The 20250-nt window shown below is 32.6% G+C and overlaps 1 protein-coding gene across 1 annotated transcript; it reads left to right on the forward strand.

Annotated features, from left to right (window-relative positions):
• Positions 1 to 3620: 3620 nt before the first annotated feature.
• LOC134704979 (deleted in malignant brain tumors 1 protein-like) lies at positions 3621 to 15628 on the forward strand. The gene is made up of 7 exons (XM_063563759.1): positions 3621 to 3851; positions 8923 to 8980; positions 9946 to 10061; positions 11121 to 11261; positions 11640 to 11733; positions 12397 to 12524; positions 15447 to 15628. The coding sequence occupies exons 1-7, from the start codon at positions 3794 to 3796 to the stop codon at positions 15602 to 15604; spliced, it is 753 nt and encodes a 250-aa protein (XP_063419829.1). The 5' UTR covers positions 3621 to 3793; the 3' UTR covers positions 15605 to 15628.
• Positions 15629 to 20250: the final 4622 nt, after the last annotated feature.

The raw sequence follows: 20250 nt of genomic DNA on the forward strand, positions 1-20250 counted from the left end.
TTGTTCGGTACTCGTCCGTTTCTTGTCCGTTTTGTATCCGTTACGTGTCCGTTATACATCCGTTAGAGGTCTGGAAGATAAATTCACCAACGGACTTCTACCGGACGTATAACGGATAAAACGGATGAGAAACGGACTTCTACCGGACGTATAACGGATAAAACGGATGATGAACGGATCTGAAACGGATAAAAGCCAATTGAAAATTTCTCGTCAAAAATGCCAATTATTGGTATGTCAGATTTTTTAAGGTTCATGAATTCTTATTATTCATAATCGATCTTAGAGTATAGGCACGTCTTCACAATCAAGCAGTTCTTATTCAGGCCAGACACTGCCCTTTGGCGGATTTTTTAAGAACAAACCAACACCAGTTACACAGAAACATATTGAATATTTATGCGATTTACATGTATTATTATTGTCGCCTTTGGTTTTTCCGTATGTCCTGTTCATCCGTTTTATCCGATACGCTTCCGTTAGGTGTCCGTTTTATGCGGTACTCATCGTCCGTCAGACATCCGTTCTTTCCGGTACGTGTCCGTTTCTCGTACGTTGCATATCCAGTGTGTGTCCGTTATGCAACGGACTCCCAACGGATAACAATTTTGTCAACGGACAACTTTTATTTTCATTATTTTTATAAGGCGTGCGTTCGTGATATCCGGTAAGGTGTGACCGAGGCTTTAGATCGGAACCTTTACATGAAGAGGAAATTCCGTTCTGTTCCGTTTACCAATAGAGGAATTAATGCAATCAACATCCGCAACGTGCTACATCACAAGGAGGTAACATCTAAAAAAACACTTTATGCTTGAAACATAAAAATGGTAACATACGCTATAAATTTATTACTTTGGGATACCATACGGCATTATTTGTTTATAGTGGGGAAAAAAGAAAAAAACATACTAGTACACAGACAAACAAATAATCAGTATGCTGGAGTTTTTTATTGACATCATATTTGTTGAATTTGGAGGTAGACGTTTTTGACAAATTGTCGGCATTCCTATGGGAACGAACTGCGCGCCTCTCCTTGCCGTCCTCTTCTTATATTCATATAAGTCGGAGATTCTTAAGACACCTGACAAAAACAAGAAGTTCAAAGAAGCCAGGTCGTTTAATTTCATGTTCAGATATACTGATGATCCAAACTTTTCTGATTGGGTTCCATAAATATATCACTTAGAACTAGAAATTAAAGAAACAAGATATGACCTGGGTCATCTTAGTACTAGAATCTATTACAAACTATATATACGATTTTAATTTTGAAATTGTCAATTTACCCAACCTAAGAAGCAATATACCAACTTCACCTGCATATTGGATATACATTTCCCAACTTATTCGGTATTCAAGAGATTATAGCTTTTACTCAGACTTTGTAAAACATCAACAGTGTCTGAGCAGAAAGCTGAACCAAAGGTATGTCAAAGAACGTCTCGTCCTTTTTCTAAAAAAAAACAATTATTGAAAGGTATCGAGACCTTGTTGATGAATATTCCGTATCAACTTCACAAATAATACACAATGGTCTTGAAGTATAGATTCTGAGTACTGACGTTATTTATCATCGTAATAAAGTTTTATAGTATTCTTTGATTCGTCTTTTGAATATTACTTTTACGGTTTAGTATATTTTTGGTGAAATTCATTTAACGTGGCTCGGTACTATACATCCCTTCATTGTGTTATTGTGCAATGCAGTTTTTTGTATTCTTGTCTTTCATTTTTGCTTATGTGCTTTGTCTTTATTCTTTTTTGTGTTTCTTTGTTCTATGTTTTTATGCTTTTATCGTGATTAGGATTGTAACAAACTTTTGACTGTTGTACCCCAGTTTTAACATTTTTACCTATTGTTTCATTTTTTGTTCACACATTGTTGTCAATATAATGGAATTGTATTTGACTGTCATAGTGAGAGTCTTAGTGGGAGATATTATGGAGATATGACAGTTATTATCCAGTCGTTTGATGTTCGAGCTTTTGATTTTGCCATTTGATTAGGGACTCCCTGTTTTTGAATCTTCCTCCAAGTTTGGTATTTTTGTGATTTTACTTTTCATTGCCATATAAAAAAGATTTGTTTCTAAATTTCAAGAGTAATGGGTTCTTATTTGTTAACGGTTTCGAGGTAAATTTAGAGCAACGCTCTAACGACGAAATGCTTCAAGGGGACTAACTTAGAACAACCAATAATAAAATAAAGAAATAGCACAAATTTCTCATTCATGGAGAAAGATTTGTTGTTCAAACAGTGCATCTGTTTTCATGTTTCTAAAAACGGGAAAATGTAATTGCCTTATATAGGGTTAATGAAAAAATCACTAGCGCCAATATTTTTCAAAAATGCAATGTGTTTAAAATTCTGAAATGCTCTTCGACTTATTTCTATTGAATCAAGTTATAAGCTCTGGCACATAAGTTTTAGTAGGATAATTTAAAGAGGATGCTTTCTTTTGAATTTTCAGAAATCTCTTCAGAATGTCTTAATTAAAATGATACTGAATTCTGTTCCCTTTTTTCTTGAATTTAATTCCGTTTTCTTCTTTTATTTTTCGAGTTTATTTATCTTTGACAATCATACCACATCTTCTTTTTTTATATGAGCTTCGAATGGTCAAACTATGAAAAATGTATTTTCAGTTATAAACTTTTACCGCGAATGACCAGTCCGTGCTATCATATACAGAAACTATGAACTCTTGAACTTTATTAAGGTGACTTATTGTTATGCTAAAACAATTCAAATGTATTTGTAAACAATGAACACATGTTACCAATATAACAACAAATCCATGTGCTATTGATAGTAAATAAATACATTAAATGTTTGATTTCCTCCGCTGCTGACCTGCAGTCAGAATGATCCATAGTAAGCTTGCAACATGAGCTGTCTATTGTTATTGTCAAACAGTTCTATTTAAACAAAGTTTATAAAAAAAAATGTAAGACTGCTAGAAATGTATACGTTTAGTTGTTGCATGTTTAACCGCTTGTGTGATCGATATAAGCAAGATGCTTTGCTTTGTTTATTTTCGACACGTTTTTATGTTCGGTTAGATTTATAAGTTTCATTGTGGACTAACTTTATTCTAATTTTAACCGATAGTTCGCATGTTTATTTAGATTTATTCTCTTATTAAAGTCATAAGATATATTACTAAACGGGACATAAATGAATAGCCAGATTCATTAAAGGTCCATTTTGCCTGAGGGAGTTCGAACCTTAGTGTCTTGGTCATTTCTAAATTTATCAATGCAGAATTTAAGAGATTTTGTTTTTATATAAATGATGCAATTATCGAAACATTGGTTACTGAGTAGATATATCGGCCTTCGTATTTGAGCTGTTAAAGAGTACTTGGTTCAACTAACATTTTTCCTTCCAAACGTCATCATATTGAGTCATCACGAAGAGTCTTAACATTAGTTCTTTGACGTGTTGAGTATGGTAACTTAAAAGCACATATCTAGGGATACAAACATTGTAAAACTGGTTTGTGATTTTGGTCAATATGTTAATGACTTCAGTATAATCCAATCGCAATCCAAAACATCCGTTATGTTTGTTAAGTGTTAATCTTTGTATCCGCGTTGTCCGCTAAATAACATCTAATATCCGAATCAGAAATTATACGTGTCCACTGGTTATTTTCATCTTATTATTATAATAACACAAAATTTTCGGATAAAGTATCAATCAATAATACAACCTTCTGGATAAAAACATAAAAACAACCTGTTACATGTATATACAACTTTTAATGTTTTAAATAGGGCATAAATGGAAAATGTGATGTCTTCGTTTCAATTAATCTTCGTCTTATTACATTTATTAGAGGGTAAGTTAAATCATGTTTTTATAATACATAACATTTTGTTTGTATTATTTTCGAAAACAATTATTATATATGGAACAAATTCATACTATTTTCTATTTGAAAGTAGATTTTTCTTGAACTTGTCAAACTTTGAAATTGTCAAAGTGCCTTAAGGTTCATCATAAGGAATTAAAAAATATGGCCGTGTTTACACCTCAAAAATTACTATGAGTACAGACAAACTGGTACATCCAGGGAAGTTTTAAGGCATGGCAGGGACTAGATATATATTCTTTGTGTAATCATACGTTTTTTGATTGAGTTAAGTCTGCTAATTGATATTTTATCGTATGTTTTTATATGTTGTGATGTTATGCTATTGTTTCAGAAAAAGGGAGAAGGTTTGGGCCCATTAAAACGTTTAATCCCGCTGCAAATGTTTGCACCTGTCCTAAGTCAGGAATCTGATGTACAGTAGTTGTCGTTTGTTTATGTAATATATACGTGTTTCTCGTTTCTCGTTTTGTTTATATAGATTAGACCGTTGGTTTTCCCGTTTGAATGGTTTTACACTAGTAATTTTGGGGCCCTTTATAGCTTGTTGTTCGGTGTGAGCCAAGGCTCCGTGTTGAAGGCCGTACTTTAACCTATAATGGTTTAATTTTTAAATTAATTTTTGGATGGAGAGTTGTCTCATTGGCACTCACACCACATCTTCCTATATCTATATAAAAGTTATATGAAGTCTACGTTTCAGAAAATTAAAAACTTACCTGCATTTTGATGTGCATTTTTTCCCAGTCTGCAGAAGATAGAAAAATAAACAAACACCCGAGTTTCATTTGATACGGTCCACTCAGTTACACAGTTTAAACCTGTTAAATCACCTATTGTTTACAGGTGTATATTGTCCATCTATTGTCCATTTAAATCAATACTACTCACAACATTGATTATATGAGGGGAGCATCTCAATCGTTTTCACTACTTAGTTAATTTTTGCACATTCTGCAGGAACGAAAAAAAATGGATAGCAAAATCTAGAAAAGTTTATAATTTTCTGAAACATAAAATGCATTTAAAATTTATATATCTAGTTCCTGCCATCCCTTAAAACTGTTGCAGGTGTATAGGTTAGTCTGTACTCAGAGTAAAATTTGGGGTGTAAATACGGCCATTTTTGCCAAAAGGTTATGATGAACCTTAATTGTAAATATAAGTATTTCACATGCATTATAAGGTCCTCCATTCTAATTTTGTTAATTTCGCTCTAGAAATATCATATTTTTTTCATTATATTATAAATGTTTATAATTGAGGTTTGAAAATTCGTACAAAAATGGCTACAGAAGCGTACATACACCCTTCTATAGCCATTTTTGTACGAATTTTTCAAACCTCAATTGTATCAAAACTACAGATATAATGAATAATAGAGATAGGCCATTTAGTACATATTCCATGGGGAAACTTGATGCAAAGCATTATTTTTTACTGTTTCATTGCATTTGATAGAAAAAGAGGACTTGGTCGCAAATAAATCAAGATTTTTATAGAAAATCCACAGCCTTTAATACAGAGATTTTTGTTATAAAATTTGAAACATAAATTACTCACTTGATTTTCTATGATGTGCTAGTGGTTATTTTTTACAAAAAGTTCTAAGCAACCTGTCAATTCAAAAACACCTCGTGCTAAGTCACTAAAGTCGAGCGCACCCTAAAAGGTGTACTTGATTTTGGCCATATTTATATTTGTTTTAACCAATAACTACATTTATAAACTTGTTTTAAGGAAATCAATGCTAGCATTGCATGCAATAATCCTATATCTATCAGTCATCAAATTGTCAAGTATAAGACTACAAGGATAAAGGTTGTGCATTTTCTGTAAAAATCGTGATTTATTTGCCACAAAGTCCTCTTTTTCTATTAAATGCAATGGAACAGTAAAAAATAATGCTTTGCATCAAGTTTCCCCTTGGAATATGTACAAAATGGCCTATCTCTATTATTCATTATATCTGTAGTTTTGGTACAATTGAAGTTTGAAAAGTTCGTACAAAATTGGCTACAGAAGGGTACATAAACCTTAAGGTTCATCATAACAAACGGACAAATATGGCTGTACTTACTTGCCAAAAATTACTCTGAGTACAGACTTACCTGTAAAGTTGGAAAAGTTTTAATTCCTAGCATCCACTAGATATAATAAATTTAAATGCATTTTGTGTTTCAGAAAGATAAAATCTCTTTTGGATTTTGATGGGCATTTTTTTTTCCTTCATGCAAAAGGTGTGAAAATTGACTTAAGTTGTGGTACAACTATGAGATGCCCCCTCAGGTAAAAAACCGGTTTGTATTGTTTTCATTGTTCTAAATTGACATGGACACCAGGTATCTTCACAACTATAGGTGAGTTGAAGTGTTTATCTGAGTCAGTGAGTGGACAGTATCAAAGTAATTCAGGTGTTTGTTTATTTTTGCACCTTCTGCAGAAAGGAAAAAAAATGCCCATCATTAACCAAGAAAGATTTTATCTTTCTTAAACACAAAATGCATTTAACTTTTATATATCTAGTGGATGCTAGGCATTAAAACTTTCCAAACAGCACAGGTAAGTCTGTACAGAGTAGTTTTTGAGGTGAAAATACGGTCATATTTGTCCATTTGTTACGATGAACCTTAAGCTGTACCATCAAGTCTGCTTCATCACCGATATATGGAGCAATGACAATTTAGTCGATACTGATATCTGCATACAGTTCTGTAGATATTAACGGTGTATGGATAGATAACTACAAAATGGATTCGGAACGACTAAATCATAGAATTGACTTTCTCAGTCGTAACTTTCGATATTGCCTTACATGTATGTACCCGAATTGTTCAGTGAGTATATTCAGTACATTAAAGTATGAGAGCTTTCTATAAAACTCTCTCACAAATAAATGTTACAATACTTCAACTAATGTGTATAGGTCCCGTAAAATTTATCAAATCAAAATGAAGGTACAATATGGTAAACTACACACAATGGCAAACACTATTTCTTTCTAATGGTTTCAGAGAAGTTGCATTCACAAAGTGTTATTTTCAGTTTCTCAACTACTACAGTTTAACTTTTCAACTAATTACCTTAAAAACAATAATGGGCGACAATTAAAGGCAATATAGGTCAATTTGGATATTTCGGGAAGGCTTTTCTTTTCTAGAATAGTTGTATCCTTCATACAGTTGTGCTCTATAAATTCTATAGTTTTCATCATCCACACACGTAAAAACACTACTGCCAAAAATCGTCTTCAAGGGCGAAAATAATATGGGTAGTTAAGGTCCTGGCTTTCAAATCAGTTGACAATAATTAATGTTAGACTCTTTCCGCAGCACTTTTTTATATTTCAAACTTCGCAGCACTTCTATAAAATCTTATTAATAGAAGTCTTCTTATTAACTCACAAAGTCTGTTTTAAAATCTGATTGCAAATATATTTGCTACAACTCATATAAAGCCTTCTTCTATTATGATAAAGGTAAACATGCTTGAAACACTTGCAGGTAACTGCATGAACTGGAGATCGTACTGCATTAATGACATATTACTTTAAATCTTTTGCATATTTGTTATTATCTTTAAACTAACAGATGGAATCGTTCCTGCAAAAAACGTTAAAATGTACAAAAAAGGCAAATAACAGGAATTGACAATCAACTCCATATATGATATAGGAGTTAATGGCAGTTACAATTACATTTGTTTCGTTTTTTTTCTATCATAGTAGAAATGGGTAAACTATGAATGTGAACATTTCAATTGACCAAGAAGACATTATAGAGGAACATAACTCAATGTCACTTCTTTTATATAGTGTTGCGCAACACATAAAAAAGGTAAAGATTGTCATTTAATATAAAAGGAGTCAAAGGAAATTTCTTGCCGTGTTGATTTATTTGTAGATTTTGTCTTGCTCATAATTTTTGCTATTACAGTTTTTTTCTTTATTTGTCATAGTGTTAGGCATAATAAACCACGGATTGGGGGGGGATTGTATAGTATATTTGTTAATATAAGTACTTTTGTACAGAATTGTATCTTATGAATATGTCAAGAATGTATCGAAAAATTTCCCTAAACTAAATCATGTGATGTTCTGTTACGCGGTTATTGAATTTTACACAAAATGATTATTAAAATGGGAAAAGGATTTATTTTTCTTTGCAGCATTTATGATATATAACTAATTTTAATGCGATTATTAGACATATAATGATATTGATTATTAATTAAATATTGTAAAGGGAAATTGGAACAGCTGTTTTTAAATACATAAATATAATATTCTTATATATTTTTTCTAGCTATAAAAATAAGTGGGATTGGGGATGGAAATATGAAGTGATGAAAGTTTGGTAAATTATAAAGTTACAACTAGTGTCTAAGTAAGAAATGAAGAAATCAGTAACTCTATAATACTAGTAATTAGATAACAACAAAAACAACTATAATCAATATGTAATAAAAAAAAAAACTCGCAGTTACTGAAAACAAACTTAAATAAATGGAGGTGTTTATATTCAACCGTCTTGCTTTGTGTTCCAATTTCGGTGTCTGCATGTATTTTAGAGTAAATTACCAGGATTAGTTGATGAATAGCTAAACGGTATCATGAACTTCCATCAGGAATTAAGCAATGCTTGAACGGGTCTTCTGACTAGTTTTCCGGTATACATACACATTAAAGAACACTTCCAACAAATTTTTTAGGTAACCTGTTACATGGCAAAACTGTCGCCCAATCCAAATACCCGTTTGCAGAGTGTCAATATTATCCGCCCTTTATCGCAGTCAGAATACTTTGTAGAAACTGTCTATTAGATTATGTGTTTATGCATCAAATATTTGCCGCTGTACATTGGGAAAATATTACGACGCGGTCCGACTCTTTCGCAATGTACGTTATATGCAGAATGTTAAAGCAGGCAAAAGTAAACATACCTTCACTGGCTTTAGGTCTTAAAAAAACATCAGTTTAATTCTTAATAAACTTTTTTAATTTGATAATTGCAATTAAAATATGTGCATTATTTTTCAGAAATCTGCGCTAACAATTTACAACTTCAGCTCTTTGAACCAACCATCATCGCAAATCCGTAAGTAATACATCATATACTTTACTAGTTATGCGTAATTTAGAATAAAATGGCAACTTTTAACTGTGTCCTTTCATCACACGTTTTAAATGTAATACATCATATTTCAAAATACCAACACTAGACACCGGCATCAACATGCAAAATCAGATGGTGCAACAGAATAATAGAACACTGCAAAACGCGAGGAAACATGGTCTGGTTCAGCAAGGAGTCATATTCATGGTGCAGAGGTGATATGTTCACGTACACAAGCCTAGATATGCCGGAGCAAACTCTGCAAGAACTCAGGCTGATTTGTTACCCCACTATTATTTTAGGAAACAAAGTTTCAACCTATTATTGCAGGAAATAAAGTTTCAACCTATATGCGTTATCCTTCGATATATACTTTTTTGAAACTTTTCACCCGTCGCGCAAAGCAAATATCGCTCATATAGATCGACCAATTATAGTAATGAAATAAAACATAACTGAAAAAAATTATAAATCGAAATTAGGGTAGCATATTTCATACCGAGATGCTAATGATTAAAGGTATGAACATGAAATTTCCAATAGAAACTGGAAGATGGCAACACATAGAAAGAGAAAACAGAAAATGTATATTGTGTAAATTAGATGCCATTGGTGATGAATACCATTACATTTTTAATTGTTCAGCTTTTGATAATTGTAGAAAACAATGTATTGCATTTTACTATAGAAATAGACCAAACTCTTTGAAGTTTTATGAATTAATGAATTCTAAAAAATGTACAGAACTGAGTGAACTATGTAAACTTATTAAGGAGATAAATAACAAATGAACTTTTCTGGGTCGGAAAAATTGTGAACGCCTCTATCTACTTTCGTACATTATTTATTTGTGTAATTGTATTGAAATATGTATAATCTCTATACCTTTGTAATTTGGTTTGTGAGAATAAAGATATATACATATATATTGTAGTTCAAATTTTCAGATTTAATGAAGTTAAATACGTTCTACAAAAAACTGACGATGATGCTGCTTTCTTGATAGAGACAATACCTGCTAAAGAGCCATGTAAAAAAAGTGGTAATTTTCGTTTTTACGAAGGTAATCTTAATATACAAATTACATGTATAACGTTATGTATAAATAAGTTTATGATGGTTTTCACTATAAGGAAAAGGTCTAACTAGCCCCTCCAAGTTTCATTTATCGATTGTGAGAGATCAATTTTTGGTTAAAAAAAATGGACTCTCCTAAGTAAAGTGTGATATTGCTCAGCCTCTCAACGATATATAATAAACCTGTGTCGTGAGAAAATTAAATCAAGATGCTGCCTTGCCATTAGACTGAAATAAGAATCATATAAGATTTGGGATTTCTTCAAGTCCAATTAATCTTATAATTCGTTTACACTGAAATCGTTTCATTTATAGAGAGTTTTTACAAATGATCTTATAGTGTCAATGATAAAACAATGAATCTCACTGTTGAATGTCTGTATTATCTATGAAAATAATGATGCGTTATTAGCACCGTACCGGTATGCGAAAATGGAAGAATCTAACTGACATTATTGTCATTATTCTAATTATTAAACTGAATGCTACTGTTTAGGTAAATCAGTATGGAAAGAATCTCAAAAACATTCAGTATTTGTACTTAATCATGAACCTAAGAAACAATCTAATTTTTAATAGGCTCGAAATTTTTAGTTCACCTAGCACCACGCGCGAAGTGATCTATTTGTTGCATGCAGATGACAATGTGTGTTTTTTACTGTCATTGTATTCCTTTTATGAAGCACTTTGGGGATACAGACAACTATTGCGTCTAGCTTATCCCACTTAGTACTAACATATACTTACTATTGATTGACGGATCGAATGTATACTTTTGATAACCGCTAAACTGATTTCTGTGATAGGCTCCAACTACATGCACTCACGTGAACATACTATTAATTGACGGAACAAATGCTACATGTTTTACGATAGCTGCAAAGTCCATGGTTACAAAATTCCTTGAAAATGAAAGTTATAATCTGCATAAACAAAACAAACAAATATTATTCTGGAAAGGCTGATCTGTTTAATGACGATCAATTTAAAAATATAAAAATGTTAAAACATTATAATAATTTAATTTATAGGAATTACTTTTTAGGAAGCGGTAACAACGGAATACTTCGTTTTGAGCATGGATGCATGGCTGAAGTGAAGACATGGGTGGCTGACAGCAACACTGTTTCTATTGATGTAAACAAACCAGCATTTTCTGTTTGGACACTTTTAGCCAAAGATCAATGTAAGAGGAGGATAGATAAATCTTATCAAAAATAAAAAAGAAGACGTGGTATGATTGCCAAAGAGACAACGGTCCACAAAAGACCAAAATGACACAGACATTAACACGGCCTTATCAGACTATTTGAGGGATGTATTGCTATTAGAAAATAATAACTAATATTAATATTTATTGTTTTAAAATTTAGCATAACAAATTTTTTTTACACTATAACCATATGAATCTTAGTGATGTGTAAGTAATGTGGTAAGTTATAATAGCAGCCATTACAAGGAATATTTTATGTTCTGTCAGTTTTGTTATTCAAAGTAAACTACTGGTGTATGCACCTAGTTTGATTTACATCTATATATATATATATCAATTTTTGTATTTTAGCTCAAGGTGCATGTTTAGGTGATCCTGTGAATTTATTAGCTGAACGAAGAGAAAAGTTCATCACCACTGCTACTTTTCCAAGGCGATACCCTGCGTAAGATATATATATATTTATACAAAAAAGTACTTAAGACAATTAAACAGATGTTAACAATGTTACAGTTATATATTGTTTTGTTTTGTGTTAAATTACTGTAACAAAATCAAAATCAATGCACTAGAATATCCAGGAGTATAATTATATGAAAATAAGTAGATGTGGTATGATTGCCAATGAGACAGCTCTCCACCAAAGACCAAATGACACACAAATTAACAACTATAGGTCATTGCACGGCCTTTAACAACGAGTAAAGCCCATATCGCAAAGTCACTATAAAAGGCACCGAAATGACTTGTAAATCAATTCATACGAGCATCTTGATGGCCTGACTATTGTACAAAACAATAAACGAAAAACAAATATGATTATAATGTTAATGTCTTTAGGTTTGGTTGCTATAAGACCATTGTATTTCCTACGATTTCATACGAAACAAAACAAAATAATTAATGTCAACACTTACTGTCCAACTAGCTGCCGATTAGTTATTTTTAGATGAGTTGAATCTTTTGTAAGACTTTTTTTTTTAAAGTACAAAATGTAAGATATCAAGCTTATTATTTTGTCCGCCAGACGTGCACTCAAATGAAAAAAGTTAAACTGTTAAACGCAGTCCGAAGTTTATAAACTTACATGAAAACATCTTCTTTCCAGACAGGTTAATTGCACGTGGAGAATAACATCACCAAATCACAGAAATATAGCACTGACCGTTTATTATCTGGATGTAGAAGTAGGTCCTGAGTGGAATTGCGTTTTTGATTATATTAGAATTCAATCAGGTGAGATGATAAGACCAGTTTTTTAGAGGTATGGAGCTGGCATATTAGTAACTGATAGTAGCCCTTTGTAAATTAATACCTTTATTTTCCCGTGAAGTGTCAATTTTACTGTGAGAGACACGTCCACCGGTTTCAGAAAGGAGACATCAATACAAGACCGATATCTGTTATGTTGGTTCCCTCCGTAAAATATTCAGTATGCCTTTGGAAAAAAATATAAACAGTTATCAACACACTTGTCAAATGATTGCCGGTACCAGCCTAATATTTCGTTACAATAAATTACTTAAAACCTTTACTAAATTTTTCATAGATATAAAAATTTGGTTTTGAAGTTTGATTGTACCTGAAGAAAACTTATTTCAAACGGGATAGCACATCCTAATTTTTTTCGGAAATGTTGTTAACCGTGCCCGGAGAAATGATCCTTGTAAACTTATCGCTCCTTTGAATTAACTTATTATAAAAGGATACCAATGCAACACTGTCATAAGATCATTGAATTTTGTTTTATTGGTATAAATATTGATTTTGTTATCAGTGAATTAAAAACAAACTAAATATTACTAGTTATCGACATACTTATATACAATTACAAATGCATGGATCTACAATCTATCGATACCTGTATCTTGGCTTTGCACAAGGTCAGCTTTTTCTCTGACTGTTTATGACGTCATTACATTAAATCCATTGGATTGATAATGTAGTCTTATGTATAGATGAATGATTTTTTTGTATAAATTGTTAATGGCTTTGAACTAGCTGTCAGTTAACTGCGAGTACTCTCAGAAATGTACCTAGTGTCTTTTTGTTGTTGGCATGTACAAGTACCCGACAACGTCCAATTGTATTTTTGCCCATCTGATGAGTTTTACGTCTTTTTCAACTGATTTGTATAGTCCGTTCTTATGCTACATGCTGTCTTACCACTGTCCAAGACCATGGGAGGGTTTGGGATGATGATGGCTGCGCCGACTCCAATCCCGCTAACATGTTTAATGTTTATATTATGTATGTATGTGCCTGTCCCAAATCAGGAGCCTGTAAATCAGTGGTTGTCGTTTGTTTATGTGTTACATATTTGTTTTTCGTTCATTTCTTGCACATGAATAAGGCCGTTAGCTTTCTCGTTTGAATTTCATTTCGGGGCCTTTTATAGCTGACTATGTGGTATGGTCTTTGTTCATTGTTGAAGGCCGTACGGTGACCTGTAGTTGTTATTTTCTGTGTCATTTTGGTCTCTTGTGGAGAGTTGTCTCGTTGGCAATCATTATACCACATTTTTTTTTATTATAATATCGTGTATAAGGAGAATTTCAGGATATTGTCATGGTATTTAGATAACCGCTGTAACCGACCTAGCATGCGATACCCTCATGGTAAATAATACACCCTTAATAGTACTATGACGATTCATTATTGGCCTGTCTGGCACAATATAAAATATGTCAGCGCCTATTCAACATAAAGCTCTTTTTCGCGTCGAAATATCCAATTCGACTTACTTTCAAAAATGAATAAACATCAATGCTATTGTATTTCTGTGCTAGAGTTAAGGGTCTATTTTGTATCATCATTGATAGTTACTGAAATCTCTTTATTCAAAATTTTAGAAGAGTTGCTTCATGCACGACACGATAATGTCTGACTGCGGCCAGATTTTTCTAAATGTTCACCCAAATAAATCCTTTTTAAATTACACCATTTTTTTAGATGATATTGCTTTGCTTTCTTGTACGATAGTCCAAACGTCGAAAAAAATCGAAACATAAATTCACGAATGCGCGTCAAGTTATATACTTATCCTGTTACAGAAAACTAATGGATCATCGTTTTGTTTCACGGATATTGTGTCCATCAACGGGAAGGTCAACTATAATGCGTATTAGAAGGCCATGGGGAGGTCGACTATCCATATGGTGTACATAATAGTCGACTTTCCCAGGGATAGAAACAAGTGCCTGTGGAGGCAAAATACAAGAAATATTCTACTTGCTATTCACTTTTGTGGTATGACGTCAGAGTAAAACACAAGATGTATTCCACGTGTCATGGAAATCATGCAGAGTATTTCACGGTATTTTATTACCAACAAATGAATGTATTAACAAATTATTACATTAGATGTATGATTCATTATAATTCGTTATTCTGATTGGCTAACTGCACATCACATGTTATTCCGTAAGCAATTGCATCAGACAATAACATTTATTATACTTCACGTTAAAATGCCATATTTTGATTGGCTAAGCCGAGGGTGTCAATTTACTCTATCACATAGCTGAGCGGGTGACAATTTTTTTGAATGTTACCCTCTCGTCTAGACCAATCAGAAATCGATAATTCAAAGAACAATGAATCTTGCTTGACTTTTGTTGTTTTTTTCTAATGCCCGTAACGTTGTTATGAACGTGACGTCATAGAAAATACTTTTAAAATAAAAGTAATATGTAAAAGCCAATAATGATAGGACATTCAGTATAATAAATTAAATAACACATAGCTGAGAGGGTGATAGAGCAGATTGGAACCCCTCGAAAAGGCATTGTCAACATTGACAATGTTTTCTCGGGGTACCAATCTGCTCTATCATCCTCTCAGCTATGTGTTATTTATATATTTAATAGCATTCGTGATGACACGAGGTTCCACAATAAAGTGCACAGGTGAACTAAACAAAACTTGATAAAAATCGTGTTTTCATGATCCTAGCTAAAAAATGTAATGATAAGTATTGAATGCTTCTTTTTGTAACTTTATAGGGTTGTAAAAGCGTTGACCGTGCGTACATTTTTAGAAGGAAGCGCTTCCGTGCTTCATACAAAATATACTTCGGTCAACGCTTTTACACCCCCATAAATTTACAAAAAGAAGCATTCAATTCTTAAATAGAATTGTTCACTTTGTCTTTTTCAGATAATAACGAGGACTATTTATGTGGTGAGAATATATGGGAAAAAGAAACGTTTTATGGCGATCATTTTCATGTGGATTTTATAAGTGACAAAAGTGGAGTAAGAAATGGATTTTTGATAGGTTTTCGTGAACTGAATATTATACACGACGATTTATAACAAAAATAAAAAAGTAGCATATCTTCCTGTAATTTTATCATATGTGTCGTATCAACAGCATAAAATCGAGCACTTGTTTATTAAAGCGAATTCAATCACGAAGTGTTACAGTCGATAAACTTTATTTACTTAGGCGGCTAATAATCATGGGTTAAACTGATTGGTAGTTCTGGAAATGGCACTGTCTCATCATTTACTGGTAAAAAAAAAATGTCACTGTGACACATTAACTTGTTTTTTTTTTATCTTGCTGGTAAGAACGGCAAAATTCCAACCGGTAAAAAATTATGACTGAAACGCTTTGTAATGTAAAATGCCATTTTTCTGCTATCTGTAAATAACGAAATTGACCTACCTGGATTCCCCAACGATTTTTCTTGAAAACGTGCGCCTTCCAGGCCATCAGATCGCTGACATTGTTTCTAAGTATGGATAGTAAAAATTGATATTTTCACTAAGTCGTTTAAATCACTCGAAACTAGGCGAGACATGCACAGAAGTGATAGATAGAATCATATTCAAAACAGTGTGGTCCTGGCCATTGATTGACGACCTAAATTATCCCATTGACTGGGACAGATTAGGTGAACGTTTGTCTGTAACGACCATTACTCACTTCTTACTTATTATAGAATTTAAACTGTGGGGTCACCAAAGGTTCTTAACGTCTTTGATAATAAAATAATTCGAAAAATTATTCAGGAATAACCTTTATGTTTTGATGTATATTATTGATATAAATCAACACATCGTATTATTCCGGATTCGTTTTTCGAATTGCTTTATTTAGGTGTTGAGAACCTTTGGTGACCCCACAGATTCAGTGTCTTTAACAAGTACATAGTGAGCAGTGATTGTTACCGACAAACGTTCACCTAATATGTCCCAGTCAATGGGATAATTTAGGTCGTCAATCAATGGCCAGGATCACACTGTTTTGAATATGATTCTATGCATTATAAATATAGAAAATTGAATATTTTAATCAACGAAAAAAAATTGTATCAAAGCGCCTAGCTGTGAAAATTACTAGTGTAAACCATTCAAACGGGGAAAACCAACGGTCTAATCTATATATAAAAAAACGAGGAACGTTTACATTTGGATCGCGCGTGTTTGTTTATATAAAAAGTCAAACAGACACTACTCCTCAATATGAGAAGTTTTAGCTACTATAATCCTATATCTAGCATTGGTTGTACCATATCCTTAACGAACCTGAGAGTGGACCTTTCTTATTTATAACATCGTCTTTTTTATTCTTTAATTTGTTTTAAAAAAGTCATAAGGCCACACCAATTTGATTCCTTGTTCGACGGACCCGCCCGCACCTATTTTTTTCAAAACAGATTTTTTTTATTTTTATTATATTATGAACAAAACGTTAGTTTCTTTCCCCCTAACTTGTATTCCCAATAAAAAATGTTCGTTGTTAAGGTTCATCATAACAAATGGACAAATATGGCCGTATTTTTACCTCAAAAACTACTCTGTGTACAGACTTACCTGTGCTGTTTGAAAAGTTTTAATGCCTAGCATCCACTAGATATATAAAAGTTAAATGCATTTTGTGTTTAAGAAAGATAAAATCTCTCTTGGTTTTTGCTGGGCATTTTTTTTCCTTTCTTCAGAAGGTGCAAAAATAAACAAACACCTGCATTACTTTGATACTGTCCACTCACTGACTCAGATAAACTCTTTAACTCACCTATAGTTCTGAAGATACCTGGTGTCCATGTCAATTAAGGACAATGAAAACAATACAAACCGGTTTTTTACCTGAGGGAGCATCTCATAGTTGTTCCACAACTTAGTCAATTTTCACACCTTTTGCATGAAGGAAAAAAAATGCCCATCAAAATCCAAAAGAGATTTTGTCTTTCTGAAACACAAAATGGATTTAACTTTTTTATATCTAGTGGATGCTAGGCATTAAAACTTTTCCAACTTTACAGGTAAGTCTGTACTCAGAGTAATTTTTGGCATGTAAATACAGTCATATTTGTCCGTTTGTTATGATGAACCTTAAAATAAAGTACAAAGAACTTCTGAAGGATTTGCCTTCAACTGCAATTACAATTAATGTATGGTGACGATCATACTCGCTGCAGGTTTGTGCACCTGTCCAGGTTTATTCAAGGACCTGTCGTTCAGCCGTTATCGTTTGTTGATGTGGTTCATTGGTATTTTACCGTTTGGAAATATAAATTAGATCGTTGGTTTTCCTGTTCGAATTGTGTACAAAACTAAGTTGTGGTCCCTTAAAGGTTGCTGATTGGTCGGGATAAAAGCTCTGTGTAAAAGGCCGTACTTTGACATATGTTTGTTATTATCAGGTTGGGAACAACCTTCCCTCAGACAAGGGGTCTTGAAGGGGTCATTTTACCATGTTTACTGAAGTAGAAAAGAAAATAGAAATACTAAGGATTTGTATAGTGCTACTATACAAAACCTTTGACAACTTAGAATGTTTTACTCAAAAAGAGGAGAAATACATTATATTTTAAACAACTTTTCTAAAAGAGGGATGGGTCCACATATTTTGAATAATATTAAACTGTTAAAGTAAATGTGTTAACATGGTTAAAGTCCAGGAATATTACAAAATTCTTGGGCACGTTTTTACCATTTAATACCAAATATTATAGTTCTTTGGGGAAATATTAGCCCTTTTGTACTTAAAGTGTTTTTACAAAAAGAAATATATTATAACTTATATAATGACCCCTCATAAAAGGGATATTCATAACATTAAGGGGTTGTTCTGAACCTGATTATGACTTGGATGAAGAATTGTCTCATTGTCAGTCACACATACATAGACCAGATTTAATTATTCAAGTATTTCTTGTTGAACAGCATGAGCAGGGGAAAAATATTTCATAAATTAAAGAAATGTCAAGGTACAAGTGATAAATCAAGTTTTAATATAGTCAAAACCTACTATTTTATGTTTACAAAAAAAAATTATAATCGCTCGCCTCTACTTTTTAAGCTTCGCCTCAAAAATTTGCAAATTAAATATTTTTTTATTAAAATTTTCAAATCGCTCGCTAGCCCAATTTTTGAAGTCCAAAAATCCGTAGAACAAGAAATTAAATTGATGTGGCCTAATTTTAAGAGAAAGATTTCATCTATTTTGTAAATTATGCCATGATTAAAATTCAGCAGTGTTGACGCCAGGGTGACTACATTTTAAATGGAGTAGGAGGACAAAACTACAAGACTATTAGCATGATTAGACTAAAAAGTTAGTTTTTGTATTTGGCTTTAGAATTTTAGTAGTGTGCAACTCCCAAACTACACAAGTGCTTTTCAGTCTAATCCTTCACTCGACTGCAAGAAACATATTTTTTATATTAGTTAATTTACTATTCTTTGTTTTCTAAATATATCATTCATATCCACAAACTGAACAAATTTGCATTTATTAACTGAGGAAAAAGATACATAATACACAAAAAAAACTAGGTTAGCGTATGCGTTTATACATTCAGGTGATGCTTAATTTATACTTCTTTAATTTTCTGGTGTACCGATGTACTGGTGTAGGTTCAATGGGAGGAGGTCCGTTGCTATGCTATGATACACATGTTTTTACATTAAATTAGTCTGTGCATTTCTCCGTCCTTGGTGTTCATGCGTTTATGTGTACTGTAGTCTTTCATGTAATATCATTCTAGCGGTATTTTTAACATTCCCATATAAGCGGGAGCTTTGGTAAGCCATAACGTAAATTGGTCCAACCTCCACTTTTTTTTTCTTAAAATGCCCTATACCAAGTCAGTAATGTGGCAGTTATCGAATAGTCCGTTTCTGTGTATTTTGACGTTTGTTTTTGTTTCAGATCAGTGTTTCTGTTTTCTTCTTAAAGTTGACGTGTTCCTTGTGGTTTTAGTTTGTAACCGGATTTGTTTTCGCTTTTAACGATATAGGACTATCGCACAGAGTTATACTACTGTTGCCTTTGATTACAATAAATTTGCTAACTCTAAACAGTCGATAAAATGCCTGAAGATAAGCACGAAACCACAGTTTTAACAGAATTTGGCAAATTGTGTGTATTTACTAAAAAAAAATGTATAAGTTATGTATTCATAAAAAAAAACAAGTTATTTTGGAAATGATATTGTAAATGTCTGTAACATGTTACTTCGACGTCTTGCAAATTCAATGCTTTACTAAAATGCTCTGAAAAACATTATCAAGATTTTTGATTGACAATATATTTGGATGTTGGATGGCGTGTTTTTCAACTTACATTAGACATTCAAGCCTGCATTCGGATACCAACTGTTTTCCTCTTCGTGTCGACATGTATCTTTATTCATTTCAGGTCGAATTCATACAGGAGCTTCTTGAGAATTATCGAAAGAAGCTAGCAGTATCCGTTCTGCTATTTAGATGATTCCCTCTCACTAAATAGTTCAAAATTTGGGGACTTTGTTGAACGCATCTATCCCATCGAACTTGAAATAAAGGATACAAAAGATACAGTTAAGTCTTCCTCCAGCTTGATTTTCATACAGAAATTGACAATGGTGGTCGGCAAAAAGGATGATTTCATCTTCCCAATATTGTACTTTTCTATGTAGATACATTCAATCAGCCCGTTCATATTGAGTTGATGCATTGCGTACTATTGA

This window comes from Mytilus trossulus, chromosome 2, assembly GCF_036588685.1.
Source record: "Mytilus trossulus isolate FHL-02 chromosome 2, PNRI_Mtr1.1.1.hap1, whole genome shotgun sequence".
NCBI lineage: Eukaryota > Metazoa > Mollusca > Bivalvia > Mytilida > Mytilidae > Mytilus > Mytilus trossulus.

Excerpts from the sequence above, each read along its gene's own strand:
- LOC134704979 (XM_063563759.1), top strand. The coding sequence starts at position 3,794 with ATGGAAAATGTGATGTCTTCGTTTCAATTAATCTTCGTCTTATTACAT. Across the intron at positions 11,262-11,639 it reads ACTTTTAGCCAAAGATCAAT|CTCAAGGTGCATGTTTAGGT; the intron begins GTAAGAGGAGGA and ends TTTGTATTTTAG. Across the intron at positions 11,734-12,396 it reads TTTCCAAGGCGATACCCTGC|ACAGGTTAATTGCACGTGGA; the intron begins GTAAGATATATA and ends TCTTCTTTCCAG.